General features: G+C 39.4%; 2 protein-coding genes across 5 annotated transcripts; both read left to right on the top strand.

Annotated features, from left to right (window-relative positions):
* The first annotated feature begins 744 nt into the window (after positions 1–744).
* LOC133150268 (succinate dehydrogenase [ubiquinone] iron-sulfur subunit, mitochondrial-like) lies at positions 745–4,357 on the top strand. Its single transcript, XM_061272690.1, has 8 exons — positions 745–913; positions 1,597–1,730; positions 1,851–1,936; positions 2,030–2,166; positions 2,449–2,565; positions 3,054–3,155; positions 3,544–3,666; positions 3,752–4,357. The coding sequence occupies exons 1-8, from the start codon at positions 848–850 to the stop codon at positions 3,830–3,832; spliced, it is 846 nt and encodes a 281-aa protein (XP_061128674.1). The 5' UTR covers positions 745–847; the 3' UTR covers positions 3,833–4,357.
* A 206-nt stretch (positions 4,358–4,563) lies between these two features.
* Positions 4,564–16,671, top strand: atp13a2 (ATPase cation transporting 13A2). Of its 4 annotated transcripts, none has more exons than XR_009718207.1 (29): positions 4,564–4,717; positions 6,640–6,714; positions 7,194–7,361; positions 8,036–8,094; positions 8,184–8,250; positions 8,361–8,440; positions 8,565–8,642; positions 9,146–9,215; positions 9,409–9,543; positions 9,643–9,709; positions 9,786–9,935; positions 10,191–10,352; positions 10,496–10,606; positions 10,828–10,874; positions 10,956–11,144; positions 11,218–11,424; positions 11,566–11,676; positions 12,334–12,490; positions 13,121–13,232; positions 13,335–13,459; positions 13,566–13,726; positions 13,983–14,075; positions 14,174–14,253; positions 14,680–14,832; positions 15,048–15,144; positions 15,219–15,464; positions 15,560–15,711; positions 15,812–15,984; positions 16,438–16,671. XR_009718207.1 is itself a non-coding variant. In XM_061299939.1 (29 exons), the coding sequence occupies exons 2-29, from the start codon at positions 6,712–6,714 to the stop codon at positions 16,609–16,611; spliced, it is 3,387 nt and encodes a 1,128-aa protein (XP_061155923.1). In that variant the 5' UTR covers positions 4,565–4,717; positions 6,640–6,711; the 3' UTR covers positions 16,612–16,671. The 4 variants fall into 4 exon arrangements, 3 of the variants coding, with proteins under 3 accessions (XP_061155923.1, XP_061155916.1, XP_061155932.1); XM_061299939.1 differs by having other exon boundaries at positions 4,565–4,717; positions 9,804–9,935; positions 15,219–15,442; XM_061299932.1 differs by having other exon boundaries at positions 4,565–4,717; positions 15,219–15,442.
* Positions 16,672–16,688: the final 17 nt, after the last annotated feature.

Raw genomic sequence — 16,688 nt, 5'->3', positions numbered from 1 at the left:
CACACTCTTGATGTCCAGACATTGCTGTTGTGAGGATGAAATGTCTGTTTTATTAAAAGTGCTATTGAAGCACAGCAGTGACCTCTGATATTTGATTGTGTCAGTACTCGTAATTATACTTAACGTGGTACTATAAATAGAAATGGAAACCATTGCAATCAGAATCAACAGCAATTGGGTGGACCCAGACACACTGACATCCTAGTACTGGACCATATGGTAAAAATGTCTTTTATAGAATAGACCTTTGAACTTTAGTCTGGACTGAATTGTGTACAAGCGGGAATGTATTTATTTATTTACAACTCATATAATTTTAAACAAATGAAAATAATGATGAGGATTTATATTTAAATATATTTTACAGCCACATAGTTTAAATGCATGTATATATGCATTAACACGATGCAGTACGCTCTGGTTACTAAAGTGACGTATACAGACGACCAGTACACATGACGTAACTCGACTTCGTTTTCGTGTCGTAAGAGAGGGTGTGGCACATGATGCTTTCAATTACTATAGGACATATGAGTTATTCCTAGCACCGGAAGCTTTAGTCAACCAAAACAAAAAGTAAATCCTAAAATAATACAAACAAGGTATACTTGTCTATCTCTAATCATATTTCATTGAGCGTACCACAGAACAGTCATAGTCGGAGACAGCTAGGAGTAATTTCCTAGGCAACACTTTTTTTTTTAGATCACTGAAGCTGACTCGTTCGACGTTCCATTGCGTTATTTAAACGCACCGTAAAAGGGTGGAGTTTGAGGTTGGAAACACTAACGCGTGTCTGTCCGGTTGAATCCACGACTGGGGAGCTTCTGCTTGATTTCACTCGAAAATGTCAGTACTTTGTCTCGCTTTGACCCGGAATGCATTGGCCGTCAGGAACTCTGGCATTTTGGTGGTAAGTTGCTTTCAAGACACTGCATCGATGTTAGTTTACTGGGCACATGAACGTATGATGATGTTATATAATGGAAGAAGACCACGTTCAATGTCTTCCATCCTGCGAGGCTACGTAATGTAATTTTATGCGATATCATAATCAAATTTGTATTTAAATGTATTTGAACAATGCAGAAAATAACTGGAGTACCGTACTGTAACTGTTGATCGTTATGTGGCAACTGCTACATATAAGTTCTGAAATATTTTAAGGATGTCAGGATGTCTTTTGAAACTGAATTTACAAGCTTAAAGAAGTTGCAGCTTCTCAATTCAGCTGGCATTGTCACCAAGGTAAGTTGGGTAACAAAGACAGCAGTCATGTAACACGAACACGCAGTTCACCCCAGCAACCACTAGGGAGAGGCTGCGTTACACAAGAAAAGTCACTCAACGACCACAACATTAGGTACACCTGCATCAGAATGGCTTCACAATTTGTTAATACAGCATTACATTAATTACATTGGATTTCATCATACTCTGATCTGTGTAAATATTTTGAAGGTACCCAAATAATGTAAAACAAAACAATGCATTACAAAATGTGCACAAAATTACAAAAAAAATATTGGCGCTAATTAAATGTGTACCTTATGTTGTACCTAAGATGTCGACTGTTATTTGTTGTGTATGATGCAGACGGTGCGCAATGCCCAGACTCTGGCTTCGCCGGCTCCTGAACCCAGGATAAAGAAGTTTCAGATTTACCGCTGGGATCCGGACACTGCTGGAGACAAGCCCCGTATGCAGACATATGAAATTGACCTTAACACGTAAGACACATGGTCCTTCAGAAAAACAAAAATAACAGAATTGCAGTAATTGCCTTTACTATGTACTTTAACCACTTTGTAGATGCTACAGTGTTTTGGTAAATTTCTCTTTATATCCAGCTGTGGTCCAATGGTTCTGGATGCTCTCATCAAAATCAAGAATGAAATAGACCCCACACTTACATTTAGACGTTCCTGTCGTGAAGGTGAGGGACTAACTATTGTTTTTGTCACTACAACTTACCTGCCTTTAAATGAATGGTACAAAATTGAGAATTCTGATCTAATGTTCATTCCAGGCATTTGTGGCTCATGTGCCATGAACATCAATGGAGGAAATACACTTGCATGTCTCAACAAAATTGACAGCAACACAAACAAAGCCACCAAAATTTACCCCCTCCCTCACATGTATGTGGTCAAAGATCTCGTGCCTGTAAGTACTGCAAGTTTGTTTAGTCAAGTCATGGGTTTATATACACTATTGCAATTTAAAGGGGGAGTCAACCCCCAAAATCTCTTTATAATAAAATGGTCTGTGCACCCCAGCTTGTTGAAATATCGTGTTCTGATTAATGTTTCATTTGTGTAATATGAATTAAAGGCTGTTTTGATCCATATCAGGGGGCGGCCATTTTACCACTTGCTATCAAATCAAATAATAGCAATCTACCACGTACAGTATTTAATAAATTCCTTTTTTTTTTTTTTTTTCCAGGACATGAGCAACTTCTACGCACAGTACAAATCCATTGAGCCCTACCTAAAAAAGAAGGATGAATCTCAGGAAGGGAAGGACCAATATTACCAGTCAGTGGGTGACAGGCAAAAACTGGTAAATATATCATTCAGTTTCATCATCATTAAAGCGCATTTCTACCAAGTGGAACAGTCCAGGTCAGCTCACCACATGTTTTAGAATTGTAAATTTGGCTCATGGTTTGAAGGTGACAAATACGTGGCCACACACAAATGAGTTGACAGCTAAAAGTGAGACATCATTTGTTAGGGCCACCAAATTAAACTGCTGTAAATTATCCCCGTCAAAATTTGTGTTGAAGGTTTTGTGTTCCCATTCAGTTTGCATCGCACAGATTTGCTGTTCACCGAACAGATTCCAGACCCTAGTTGGCACCTTGATTAAAAAGTGTAATAATTCAACTTGTTTTGTGTGAGAATTATGGTGGTTAAACCTTGACTCACTCCCCCAGATGATATCAACCCACGCCACATGATTAGTATGATGTTCTATTGCGTCACATTAGAATAAAATAATGCACACCACCAAAGCGTACATTAAATATGACGTGTTTAACTCAACAGGATGGCTTGTACGAGTGCATCCTGTGTGCATGCTGCAGCACCAGTTGCCCTAGCTACTGGTGGAACGGGGACAAATACTTGGGACCTGCTGTTCTCATGCAGGTAATGTAAATAAAATTCAGAATGTGTACTCTTCAGAATATATATTATACTATAAGGATTTAAACATCATACAGTTCCAACATGTTTTGATATCGTCTGTACCAGCTTTTTGTCAATAAAGATCACAGGTCAAGATTTACAGCAAGACAGGCATTAGCTCAATTTGAGGGACCGCCCCATATTATCCAAGTTTTGTGTTATTATTATTTGTATTAGTAGCAGAATCACTATGCAAGTAGTGTGTAGCCGGTGACAGACGCCGCCTGGTCAATGGAAAATGAAATCATACTGGGGTGGGAAGAGGACAGACCAGCAACTACTAGTGTTGTGAAGAATTATTCTGAGTTTCAAGTTTATATATAATACAAAACTTTGTGCTGTCACACAGGCATACAGGTGGATGATAGATTCTCGTGATGACTTCACTGAGGAACGACTATCCAAACTTCAGGACCCTTTTTCTTTGTACCGCTGCCACACTATCATGAATTGCACCAAGACATGCCCCAAGGTACTTTGAGGACCATCAAGCCATAAACATTTTATTCCTCCCAAACTTATGATTTCTGTTATCTCACGGGCTCTGCTCTCCACAGGGACTCAACCCAGGAAAGGCCATTGCTGAAATCAAGAAAATGATGGCAACTTACCAAGAAAAGAAAGCTGCTGTATCATGAAAAGATGAGAGTTAAGACCGGTCAAGAGCCAATAATAATACAGTACTTCAGTTTGAGTGGAGTGGAAGAGAACATGCAACCAGGAACAATGGCAATTTTTGCAGTTGTGGGCATTTTAGTTGTGTTGTGGGCACTACACATTGCTTTACCAATTGCATTTTCCAACTTTTAAACAATATGGAACCCGAAGACACTTTTTTTTTTTACTGTCAAAGGATCAATATTGTCGAACAAAAAGATAGCTGAGTTAGCTAAGGTCAAAGTAGAAATTAGCACATCGTGCTCATCACCTCTAACTTAAAATGTCATTGATTATTTTCTCAATAGTGATACATGAAATATGTGAGCAGCACGGAAAGTGTAATTTCCAGTTTTAGAAGGTTGTCTGTGCATATCTATTTATGTGATTGTGGATGGAATATATGGGAGAAAATTGGAAGAGTGAAAACACTTTAAAGAAAGTAAATGAAAGTCTATTTAATTGTAAATAATGAGACATTTAATCAATAAAACGTGTTGAACTCATTACAGCTGTATTCTTTATTTGTTACGGAGTTTCAGGTCAGAGGTACAGTGAAGTGCTGTACTGTGTACTTAGGAACGAGCCCAACTGTGTTTGAACAACTTTGAGCGTGGCTCACCGACTTTGTAAGCCGATCTATACGCTTGGGGCAATGTAAGCACACTCTTATCTGGGAATCAAAGCGTTGCGTTTTTTATTTATTTATTTTTTTGACAAGCGCGTGAAATTAGTCTTGGCCCTCACCACGTACCATAGACGCATGTTTGCAGACGACGTGTTATCTGTTTTGTTTTGGGCGGCAACATGGCTTAAATAAAAGTGAAACAAGTCATTATGGAAGTGGCGACTCGTCAGCAGTAGACGTAAGTGCAATTGAATCACTAATCCACCCGATTTCTTATGAGACTAGCACATACGGCAACATTACATTACATCCTGCTCTCGACGCCTTTTTTGAAATGTCTGTATTATGTGTACTATGTGTCCACGCTGCACCCATTGCAGCCTGGTCATCCTAGAAGGGGGATCCTCCCATCTGTGGTCTCGTCTCGAGGTTTCTCATTTCCTCTAGTAGGAGTGTTGAGTTTTTCCTTGCCCTCCTGGGAGTTTAAGATCAGGGGATGTTTGAGAATATATGTCAATTTTCGCACATGTCCTGAGTGTTGTTAGTCACCTAAATGTTGAACATAGGCTGAGATGTACCGAAGTCAAATTCCTTGTTTGGCACGCTCAAACATGGCGAATAAAAATTCTTGAATCTTGAATTAGCACAACCTTGATGCTAATGCTACAGCTAGCAGTTACCTTAGGACCAAGTTTAATACGAGGCGCTACGTGTACTGTGTTGAGTATCGAAATATAATACTCATTGGATTGGTCACGCTCCAAATGGTTAAAAATCCCTAAGTAGTGTATTGATAAATTGAGTTCATTTCCCGATAACCAGGATGTTTATATTTTGTCACAAGTTACAACTACAACAACAACATATCTAAAAATAATAAAGTGATAATCTAGTTAAAGATGACCCAGAGGTGTGCACTGTGCATCTTTTCAATACGGGATGATTCGATACGTATATCGATACGTGGGATGCGATTAAGTTGGTTCATATAATGAAAGGTTGAATGATTCAATTCACATAACATTACGATTCTATTCAATAAGATATATGGCTCAGTTGGAGAGTGCATGATGCAATTATTTTCTTATTTAAACTAGACAATACTTTTACAATATTACAGTTTACAATTAACTTGTCAGCATCATAAATATGTTCCTTTCCTCATTTGTATATTCTGTCATGTTTATTGACATGTACACTATGTGAAAGCTTTCCAAAGCCTAACCTATTGAATTTACAGGTAAATATTAAATTCCAAGAACCAACAAATCAGAATCAAAATCAAACCAAATTCTTTAAAGTTGTTTTTTTTTCACCGACTTCATATATATATATACACACATTCTGAGTAGCATTAAAAGTATGGGTGGAATTAATTTTGTGTGTCCCTCTTTTGTTGTATATATGTATTATAATTTATAGCAGTTTTTACAACGGACATGATAGCTAGATCATACTACGTGGGTGAGATTAAATCGTTCATTCAGTGGTTGATGAAGAACAATAGTCTGTCTCAGATGGCTTCCAGACCAGTGCTATTCAAGACAAGGCTACCATGTGATCACATTGCATCAAGCTTGGTTGCTTTCACATGATTCCAGGCCAGTCATGTGTTGTGAATGATTGCCATAACAAACATTGTGTTCCCATGATAACAGCAGGTAGTTGTTTGTTTATTTGTTTGTTTTCTTCTTTGCACTGATTTAAGACTTATCACATCGTGACACATACTAATATGCAGTGTCTCACAGGCTTTTGTACAAAGTGCTTGTTAGTTTACGTTAATGCAGTAGTATTGCATATTTTTAAAGGATGCATATTTAAACTACAACCCATAACCTGAAGCCCAGTTGGACATACATATTTAAAGGCAAGTGTCCCACCAGTCTCTGATGTGGTGACCAAATTCTGTAAATCCTGTCTGTTTGCATTCAGATGACTGGCTCACTTCCCTCTTCTGACTTGTCACCTATTGACTCGATTCATACTTCAGACTTTAGTTTTCATTTCCCTGATGGCTGCCATGTTTGTTTGAGAATCATTAGTGTCTTTTTCATACTGACTTTTGGGGGGGTGGTTAGTGCCTCAGCTCATGCAAATGTTGTGCCTGACTGAGCAAGAGACCTGTTTTGTGAATTTTCTGAATGACTTGCTTCTTAGGAATTAAACTGCTGGCTGGATTTCTACAGCCAGCCTACATGACTCACCTCGCTTGTTGTGCCTGACTGACACATGGTAAGAACCACTTGTTCTTGAAGCAAATAACTTTGTGTCCTTCAGATTTCAAATCATATTTAAGTTTATTATTAAAAAAAATATTTTCACCCTGATTTCTATTTGTTAGCTAAGTATTTTTGTTTCTTTTAACTTATATAGTGGTTTAAAAAAAACAGAAAAATAACAGTTAAGCGATATCACTCAAGAAAGATTGTTTTTCTTTTCCTCAATGTAAAAGCATTATTTTTTCCCACGTTAAAACAATTGAACTGGGCTTAGCAATCGCATTCTAGAAGTCTATGCCGGTGGGACGTTCTTTTGTGTATCACTAGAAGGGATCCGTGCAACATTAGTAGCTTAGCACACTTTGTGAATCGCTAAACTAGTATATCATTATGATTTTGTGTCCATATTTGAATTTGGGTCAGTTTTGATATGCCACATGCATATTCTACAGCATTTCCAATCGCTCTCTTTTTTTTTGGGGCCGTTTTCAGGATGCCCAGGGGTACAAGTGGGTCCGATGGCGGGTGTGGCTGTGTCACGTGGTGGCTGTGCTGTCCCTGGGTGTTCTCCTCATTGTGTTTCGCTGGCGCCCACGGCTAGCTCTTTTTGCACGCTGCCGTCCCTGTCCTCTGGGGCTTGCAGATCTTGTGCTAATACGAGTGAGTAAAGTTATTTTGTCTCTCTACTTTTGATTTTTCTGACAAAGCACAGCACTGTGGTGACTTGTGCTTGAAACATTTCTTTAGAGAAGTGTACGTTGACTGCATCGTCACTCTGTCCCAAGGAGTCGCATTACTTGCCAAAGTCTTCATTTGTTTGTCATGCATGTTTCAAAAGAGGATGGGATAGTAAAAATTTAAATGTTCAAGTATGTTAAATTTTGCAATAGTATCTATCACTATAATCATATCATATCATATAATATAATATAATATAATATAATATAATATAATATAATATAATATAATATAATATAATATAATATAATATAATATAATATAATATAATATAATATAATATAATATAATATATATAATCCTAACGTATTGCATGTTTTTTGCAGCCCTTATATATGTATATTTATGAACACTGCTAGGTTGAACTACCACCTTGCACTGCACAAAATGATGATGATGATAGAACTTTATTCATCCCACAGCGCGGAAATTCACTTGTCACAGCAGCGCACACGAGTGCAAGAAAACAAGTGCCAAAATTTCAAAAAGGATAAATAACAAACAAAGACAAGTGCCGCTAGTAGAGACGAAACACATAAATGTGTGTGCAAACAAAGAACTCTACTCAAATATTTGTGTGGTCTTTTTGCCTTCAGGATAATTGTGGCATATTCCATGTGGTGGAGGTTCTCACAGAGGAGTTGGAGGAGGGAAGGTGGGCTGCCTTAAGAGTGTTGCTTTATGTCCACAGAACGCCCAAAAAAACCCTCTACCATTTTTGTTCTGTTCTTCTCTCCATACTAGTTTGGAATTATTGGGCGATACAGAGACTACAGAATGGAGGGACACAGTTGAGCTTTACCAGGAGAAGGTGAAGAACAAGTTCTGTTTTTCCATTATTTATTTATTTGTCTTTTTTTTTTTCTTCTTAAATGTGCAATTATTGGAGCGTTGTCAGACCTTGTAAATGTTGTTTTATAGAAAACTCTACTGCGCTACTACCTGTTTGAAGGACTTCGCTTCATATGGTTGGACAGGAAGGCCACTTTCTGTCTTGCAAGGTAATTTTACTTGAAGGAACTTTACTGAATACCAAGCAAATTGTTGGTTTCTTTGATTACACATTGAGATATAATATGACACTGCCATCATAAAATCAAATGTTTTTTGTTTTTTTTACTGTAGTGTCCTAAATGAGGACTGGACCTGCAAGGACCTTCATGGTTACAAAAATGGTTTGAGTCACCTTGAGCAGAACTTTAGGTGAGCACGGCAACATTATTGAGTGTTTGACCTGATTGTGACTGCTTCATTTTGTTGTATATTATATTAAAAAAAATGTTTTTCCTCAGTGTGTACTAGCTCAGTGGCCTTGTGGTATGAGTGTCCACCCTGAGACTAGGAGGTCGTGGGTTCGATCGTAATACCAAAAGACTATAAAATAGAACCCGATGCCTCCCTGCTTCACACTCAGCATTAAGGGTTGGATTGGGGATGCTGTGAGGAGCTGCGCCCCCCCAGTCATTATTAATGCGCAATGTATAGCTTCTACTATGGAAGCTTGACTGAGGACGACCGAGAGAGAGTGACCGCTGCTCTAATGCAAACGGCTCAGTTAGTCTGTGATTGTTGTCCATCTAATTAAGCCTAAGTTTGATCTATATTGCTCATTTAAAAAAGTCTTTTGTTGTAACAGAATAATTTTTGCAGGTATGAATCACCCTTTTGTCAGTTTTCGTAACCTTTGTTTTGTTTTTTTCTTCTAGGAGACAAGTGTATGGGCCCAACGTGATTGATGTGCCTGTGAAGTCTTACTTCAAACTATTGATTGAGGAGGTGAGATGGATATTTAACTCATTTTGTATTTTCTTGTATTTATATATATATATATATATATATATATATATATATATATATATATATATATATATATATATATATATATATATATTATTTGATACCTCTGGTTTGTATTTCTTTAATCACCTAGTTACAATTTGCTCATCAAAATGTTATCTTCTCTTCTTAGGTGCTCAACCCCTTTTATGTGTTCCAGTTATTTAGCATGGTCCTGTGGACGGTTGATGAATATTACTACTACTCCACGAGTATATTTTTAATTTCTCTTATATCCATTGGTATCTCACTTTATGAGATCCGCAAGGTGAGACTTGATTTACACTGATTTTTATTTTTGATTAGTATTTTTTTTAAATTAATGATAAGAATGTATAAAACTAATAGCTTTTTATCTGCTTCATAGCAAAGAGTCATTCTTCACAACATGGCCCGATTGGTCACTAATGTCACCGTGATAAGGACCTCTGGAGGTATTTATGTCCATATTCTCCCAATTTTGTTCGTATAATTGTGTAGAGGTTTTATGTAGTACCTTCGATTAAAAAGATAAACGTGTTTTATCAGAACAGGAGAACGTTAGTTCAATGGAGCTGGTGCCTGGTGACTGCATATGCTTACCTAAGAATGGCCTGCTGATGCCTTGTGATGCTGCCCTGCTGGCAGGGGAGTGTCTGATAAATGAGGGCATGTTGACAGGTCAGCACACTCGGAACTTTAGCAAAAATATCTTTTATGCTTCCCTGTGTTCATGACCTAACAATACTAGAATCCCATAAAACAGCTTTTCCACTTCCCCAAATGTCTTCAGGCTGGCGTCCAGATATATAATGTTTTTCAAACCAGATGAGGATTGATTTTTGGATGTCATTCAAATATGCATGCCTCGCTATTGATGTATGTTGTGTGTCCATATGAAAATTAGAGGTATTTTCAACTATTACCTGTGTGCAGGTGAGAGCGTTCCAGTGCTGAAAACTCCCCTGCTGGATTCGGAGAATATATACAACTCGGCCGCTGAGCGCAAGCACACGCTGTTCTGTGGAACGCAGCTCATCAGGGCCAAAGGAGGAGGTCTCGGTGATTTTGGTGCTGTCGCCGTAGTCACAGGCACTGGTGAGTAAACAAAATTATTTTTTAGAAAGATTAATTTACTATTAATTCTTGCTTTTCACTCAACGGATAATTTTAGTCAATTGCCCATCCCTAGGTACCGTAGTGTTTGCAAACCAGTTCACGCAATTTTGTGTCATCAACAGGATTTTTTACTGCCAAAGGTAACTTGATCAGCTCCATTTTGTACCCTCAGCCAACCAGCTTTCGCTTCTACCGAGACGCTGCAAAGTTCTTGGTCATCTTGGGGTTTCTTGGTAAGACCTTTTGACAGCAACATTAGACATTCCACATTTAGTTTATTTTGTTCACTTGCATCATTGACACTTTGGACATAGTATATGATAATAGGGCCTTCCCCAAGTAGTGACTGCTTTAGCATCCACATAACCTGCAAGTTATGTCCATGTCGTGTATCATTGCAAAAGTAGAATTCAGATTTTTAAATCCCTCTTTTCCTTTTTCTCTCTTTCAACAGCTTGTATTGGGACAATTTACAGCTTTGTTATACTCTCAAACTATGACGTAAGTGTGCACATAAGGAGCCTGGAATATCTGGGAACTTCTTGACAGTCCAAGCAAATCAGTCCCTCTGTATGTCTCTAGATGAGCTGGTTTTCGGTGGTGATTCGGGTTTTGGATATTATCACCATTGTGGTGCCTCCGGCCCTGCCTGCCGCCATCACTGTCGGCACCATCTATGCCCAGAACAGACTGAAAAGGCAAGGCATCTTCTGCATAAGTCCACCACGCATCAATGTCTGTGGCAAGGTGTCGCTCTTTTGTTTTGACAAGGTGAGGACCGACTTGCTTTGTACTGTGTATGTATGTGTGGGGCTGACTCTCACTCCCACTTTGTGTTGTCCAGACAGGAACCTTGACAGAGGAGGGCCTGGATGTGTGGGGAGTCATGGAAGCGCGATCTGCCGGTTTTTCAGATGTGGTCTCTGACCCTAGACTTCTCCCACCTGGGCCAATGCTCTCGTGCCTTGCCTGCTGTCACACTCTTGCCCTGCTGGAAGGGCAGCCCATTGGAGACCCTCTGGAGCTCAAAATGTTCAAATCTACCGGTTGGGTATGAACCACAAAGCCTTATTTCATTCACATGATTTCAACTTTATGGTTAATGTTAAACATCCAAAGAGGAATTTTGTCTACTTAACTATATTTACATTGTTAGATGTCTATTGAACCACAACTCTGTGTTTCTTTCCAGACACTCCAGGAACCAGAGGAAGACAGTGGTGTGCTGGATGCGGAGTTCGGAGGGCACAAAGTGTTAGCTGTAATGAAACATCCTCCGAGCCTTCTTCCTTTTCACCTAAATGTAAATCACTTTGTGCAATAATACATGTATAATTTCACTAGAGCATTTTCTTCATAATGAATCCATCTTTTTAGGCAGACAGGCGGGCAGGCAGGCTTGTGATGTTATGCAACAAAAAAGCTCACTGATTGTATCCCAACCAAATCTTTGAGAAAAAAAAAAAAAAGATTAATTGAAAGAAGCAGTTAAACTATGCATAAAAAGCTAAATAAATAGAAAACAATGAACTGATTAAAAGTTGAAAATGGAAGGTTGGCTTGGATGAAGTAAACCTTAGTTGCATTTATAAGAGTGGAAGCCTTTATTGCTTTTCTTTGCTGAAAAACTATGACGTTTCTATTGCTTGGTGAAGCTCCTAAAATGTTCATCAGCCATGTGTGGTAGGTTCTGGTAACTTGGTAGCAGTAAAAACAAAGTGGGTGCCAACTGCAACAAACTGAAAGCGTTGTTCTTTATTTAACCGAGTTAAATTTTGCACCCAATCATAGAAATCTCAGTGAAAATGAAACTTATTTTGCAGAGTCAATGACAACAATTGTTTTATTGTGACGTTGTTAGGGTAATTCATATTTGTTATGTAGCATTGCAAAGTTTCAATAGCTATCTTGCGTTTCCACTTATTCATATCTTTTACCTGCACCTTCATGTTTCTTTCAGTCCTCAGGCGCACCTGTGGCAATCGTTCAGCGGTTTCCCTTCTCTTCGGCCTTGCAGAGGATGAGCGTGGTGACTGTGGCCTGCGGGGGGCGCTCTGCTATAGCTTTCATGAAAGGTTCTCCAGAAATGGTGGCAAGCCTCTGCAGACAAGAAACTGGTCAGACAGCACGTTATGTTGTGATTTTTGATATGCCAGTCACTGCTCAATTGGTCGGAAAATTATAATACAAATAATGTTCATCTGTTACACCAATGACGTTTAGTGACACTCGGGCATTAGATAGCAGAAGCTACAACTACTAACCACCTGTTAAAAAGTACGTGTGCCCTTAAGAACACAAAAAGATATCTTCGCTGATGGTCGACTTAGTTCTACCCCAAACCAGATGTCTTTCACAGTTCCAAGACTGACGCGTTTGAGGCATCATGCTGTGACAGGCCATTCAGACTGCCCCAAAGTTCAACAATAACAGTATAGTTTGTGTAGTAGTAAACCAAAAAAAGCTGTTTGATATCACCTCCTCCATTTTGCATCTGTACCTGCGACTGCTGAACTGACACAAAAAAATAGCTGGAAAAATCACTGCTTTTACGGGCTGAGTAATTTGCTCTTTGAAACCTGGAGTGCAAATGGGGAATGCAGCGTATTGTCTAATTAAGAGGTCTTTGGCTGTATTTCACTTTATATGGTGTATTTTAAAGTCTGTCTCTTTTTTTTCCCATGAGTTAAAATGTTTTGCGTACCAGATATTATATCCACACTGAATAAGATGTATTCTAATTACAGTACCGCCGCAGTTTTCAAAGAAACTATGCAGATTTTCCAGTGAAGGTCTTCGAGTTCTTGCTCTTAGTTATAAATCAATGGACACAAGCACTGATCTAAGGGCCACTGAGCGGTGAGATTCCTGTCTTAGTCAGTCACATACGTACATCTGTTCTATGCAAATACTGAAATGGATGCGACAGCGCAAATTGTCCGTGTGCATATTTATCCACAGAGGGGAGGTAGAGAAAGACATGCAGTTCTTGGGCCTGTTGATGATGAAGAACCTGGTGAAGCCAGAGAGCGCTGACGTCATATGCACATTGAGTTTGGCGAAGCTCCGAACTGTCATGGTCACAGGTGGGAGATGAAACGGTCATCCTCCTTTAACATACCGACTCCGTAGGATTTGCCAGATTATGTTATTCATCAAACATTCCCAAATGTTAAATCTCACCTCCCACAGGTGACAACATTCGAACAGCAGTCAATGTTGCCCAAAGCTGTGGAATGGTGAGGGCTGATGAGAGGGTCATCTTTGTTGAAGCTGCTGCCCGCACAGCTCAAACCAGACCCATGCTGAGGTTCACCCTAGAAGATCAGGAGGGCACGTTAGTCACAGCCCAGGTCAATCCCACTCGCACATCAATCAAGAGCACCGGCGCACCACTCACCTGTGCATACTTATATACAGTATACACATATATTTATATATGCCAGTATATATACATATTATCACCAGTTTGGAATTTTTACATGTAAGCTAACAGGAATGTGGAGTTCATCAGTGTAATACTTTTAAGATTATTTCTTGTTAAGCATTCCTACTTAATACATACTAAATTGTAGTTACATGCCATTGATGGGTTTTCTCCTCTTTAAGGCTCTCTACCAGACACATTTTGGTTATCATTTGGCGATTAATGGCAGTTCATTTGCTGTCCTCTGTGACCACTTCCCTGAGCATCTGCCAAAGGTAATGAAAACATGTTGTCTGCTTTTCTCACTAAAAAACTGAAACGTCTGTTCTGTCCTTTTACTGTAGTTTAATGTTGTCGTGATGTCATTGCACAGGTTTTGATGCGAACAACAGTCTTTGCACGTATGGCTCCTGACCAGAAAACACAACTGGTGAAAGAGTTGCAGAAACTAAAGTGAGTGCACACACAGGAAGGAATGGAAACATTTTAAATCAATGTGTCAGGTAGAAAATGTCTTTGTGGTGTTTCTTCTTCTTTTTTTTAATGTTTGTTAAGCTCCTGTGTCACGTCAACTTTGGCATCTTTTCTTTTTTTGCTGGAGTGACTGCTGGAGTTCCAAATAATTTTCCTCAATAGTGGATGCAAATAATTTGCTGCATTTTTTATTTTACAAAATAACTGTTGTCATCAGTATTTTTTATTAAGCATTTGAATCCTACTCAAATGGTTGATGAGGTGAACATTACGCTGAGTGTCATTTGCATCAACTAGTTAGAAAAATCTGACAAAAGTATCCAGTAATGCAGTTGACTATAATAAAGTTAAAAAAAAAATTAAATGAGTTTGAGTTCAGTGCTCCTCAAATTTTCTTTACAACAGCTACCTGGTGGGCATGTGTGGAGATGGTGCCAACGATTGCGGTGCCTTGAGAGCTGCTGACGCCGGCATCTCTTTGTCAGAGGCAGAGGCTTCCATCGCTTCGCCTTTTACTTCCAAGACTCAAAACATCAGCTGTGTGCCACTCCTCATTAGGTAAGAAATCATGGTGATGCCATTCAACCAAGAGTGGCAGCACGGCGGGGTGGTGGTTAGCACATCAGGAGCTGCCACTCTCCTTTTCTGTGTGTGCTTGTGTGCTTAAATTCTAAAATGTTTCCAGGAGGCGTTACTGAGTTTTAGGTGCCCCCCCATATTCATCCAGTCGTTGCCTTGAGTGCCTCATGTCTGACTTGTTCTTGTCGCTGCAGAGAAGGTCGATGTTCCCTGGTCACCGCGTTCAGCCTTTTCAGATACATGGCCGTGTACAGCATGATTCAGTTCTGCTCTGTGCTCATTCTATACACAGTGAGTCCACCATCTAACAATATTAGCACAGATGATAGTCCTAGAACATTTTGACACGCTGAAAACTTGTCCAGGTGAGCACCAATCTGGCTGACCTGCAGTTCCTGTTCATTGACGTTGCGCTTGTGACCCTGTTGGCTATCGTGATGGGGAAAGGCGGCCCCAGTGAGAAACTGAGCCCCTACCGGCCTCCGGCCAATCTGATGGCCCTGCCCGTTTTAGGCAGCCTCTTCATCCACATATCCATGATAATCTTAGCCCAGTTGACTGTGCTCTTCATCACCACCTCACAGGATTGGTCAGTGCAAAGTCAACAACTTGTGCGTGTTGTGCACCAAAACTTCTGTTATGTTTAGATCGATCAATCCTCTTACTAGTTTCTTAACAATCAATTAATCGCTGGCTTTTCCATCAGGTATATTCCGCTCAATTCCACAGTGTTTGGGACTGCCAACTTACCCAACATGGACAACACCAGTGTGTTTTCCTTGTCTGGTTTCCAGTACATCTTCATGGCTGTGGTGGTAACAAAGGGTCTCCCTCACAAGAAACGTATTTATCACAACGGTAAGAGTTGTTTGCACCTCGTCCATTATTGCTTCTTGCTTTAAAATCCTGTTTTACTAAGTAGTGCAGTTTTTCAAAAATGTCCTTGTTCTCCTTGCAGTGATATTCCTGTGTTTACTCCTCGTCCTGTTCGCCGTGATGACTTGTCTGGTTTTGTATCCCGGACCTTTCTTCATAAAGATAATGCAGCTCTATGACTTCGCTGACTTGAATTTCAAGATGCTGCTTGTCGCTCTGGCTGCTCTCAATTTCCTTGTTTGTTTTGTGGTGGAGGTGAGTGTCACTGGGCTGTCATTTCTTAGCTTGAGCTTTTTGACACCCATTCATCAGTGCAAAAATATAAACATGCAATGACCATTAACATCCCCAGTGAAATTAAACATCTCCCTGACAAAGATGTTTGTCTCTGTAGATATGTATCACTTCAACATACTTCCTTGACATCAATTACTATTATTATAACTTCAACATACTTCCTTGACACCAATTACTATTTTCTTATTAGCCAAGCCTTTGGTGCCTTCTTGTCTTGTGGCATTTTAGATCAATATAGAAAGAGCACACAAATATAAATAGGTGAGTTTTTCGGTAATTAGCTACGGATGTGTTTCACAAGGCAAAAAAAACCTGATGTTAATTTGTGAACAACAAACAGCAGCTCATAACGGGTGATTGTAACTGGCAGTCAAAAGTATGATTATCAAGTTGTTTTTTTTGGGTTCACAGATGCTGATCGATGTTGGTGTGCTGAACTATCTTCACTGTCTATGCCCAAAGCGTTCATCCAAGAAAAAGTTCAAACACCTCAACTCAATCCTTTGCGACCCCAGTGTCCCATCATGGCCGCCCCTGAACCAAACACTTTACTCTTCTGAGTACACAGCTGTTGGCATAAATTAGTGTCTTGCCCCCTCCTCCTGAAATACAAACAATAATAAAGTGTTTGGATTTATGACTCTACTGAGGTATTCTCATTT

The sequence above is a fragment of the Syngnathus typhle genome, linkage group LG2 (genome assembly GCF_033458585.1).
Source record: "Syngnathus typhle isolate RoL2023-S1 ecotype Sweden linkage group LG2, RoL_Styp_1.0, whole genome shotgun sequence".
NCBI classification, from domain to species: Eukaryota; Metazoa; Chordata; class Actinopteri; order Syngnathiformes; family Syngnathidae; genus Syngnathus; species Syngnathus typhle.
Note: the sequence above shows the minus strand (reverse complement) of the source record. Positions and strands in the feature narration are given on the sequence as shown.

Excerpts from the sequence above, each read along its gene's own strand:
- atp13a2 (XM_061299932.1), top strand. Across the intron at positions 9,710-9,785 it reads CGTGATAAGGACCTCTGGAG|ATAAACGTGTTTTATCAGAA; the intron begins GTATTTATGTCC and ends TCGATTAAAAAG. Across the intron at positions 15,985-16,437 it reads TTGTTTGTTTTGTGGTGGAG|ATGCTGATCGATGTTGGTGT; the intron begins GTGAGTGTCACT and ends TTGGGTTCACAG.
- LOC133150268 (XM_061272690.1), top strand. The coding sequence starts at position 848 with ATGTCAGTACTTTGTCTCGCTTTGACCCGGAATGCATTGGCCGTCAGG. Across the intron at positions 1,937-2,029 it reads TAGACGTTCCTGTCGTGAAG|GCATTTGTGGCTCATGTGCC; the intron begins GTGAGGGACTAA and ends TGTTCATTCCAG. Across the intron at positions 2,167-2,448 it reads TGGTCAAAGATCTCGTGCCT|GACATGAGCAACTTCTACGC; the intron begins GTAAGTACTGCA and ends TTTTTTTTCCAG.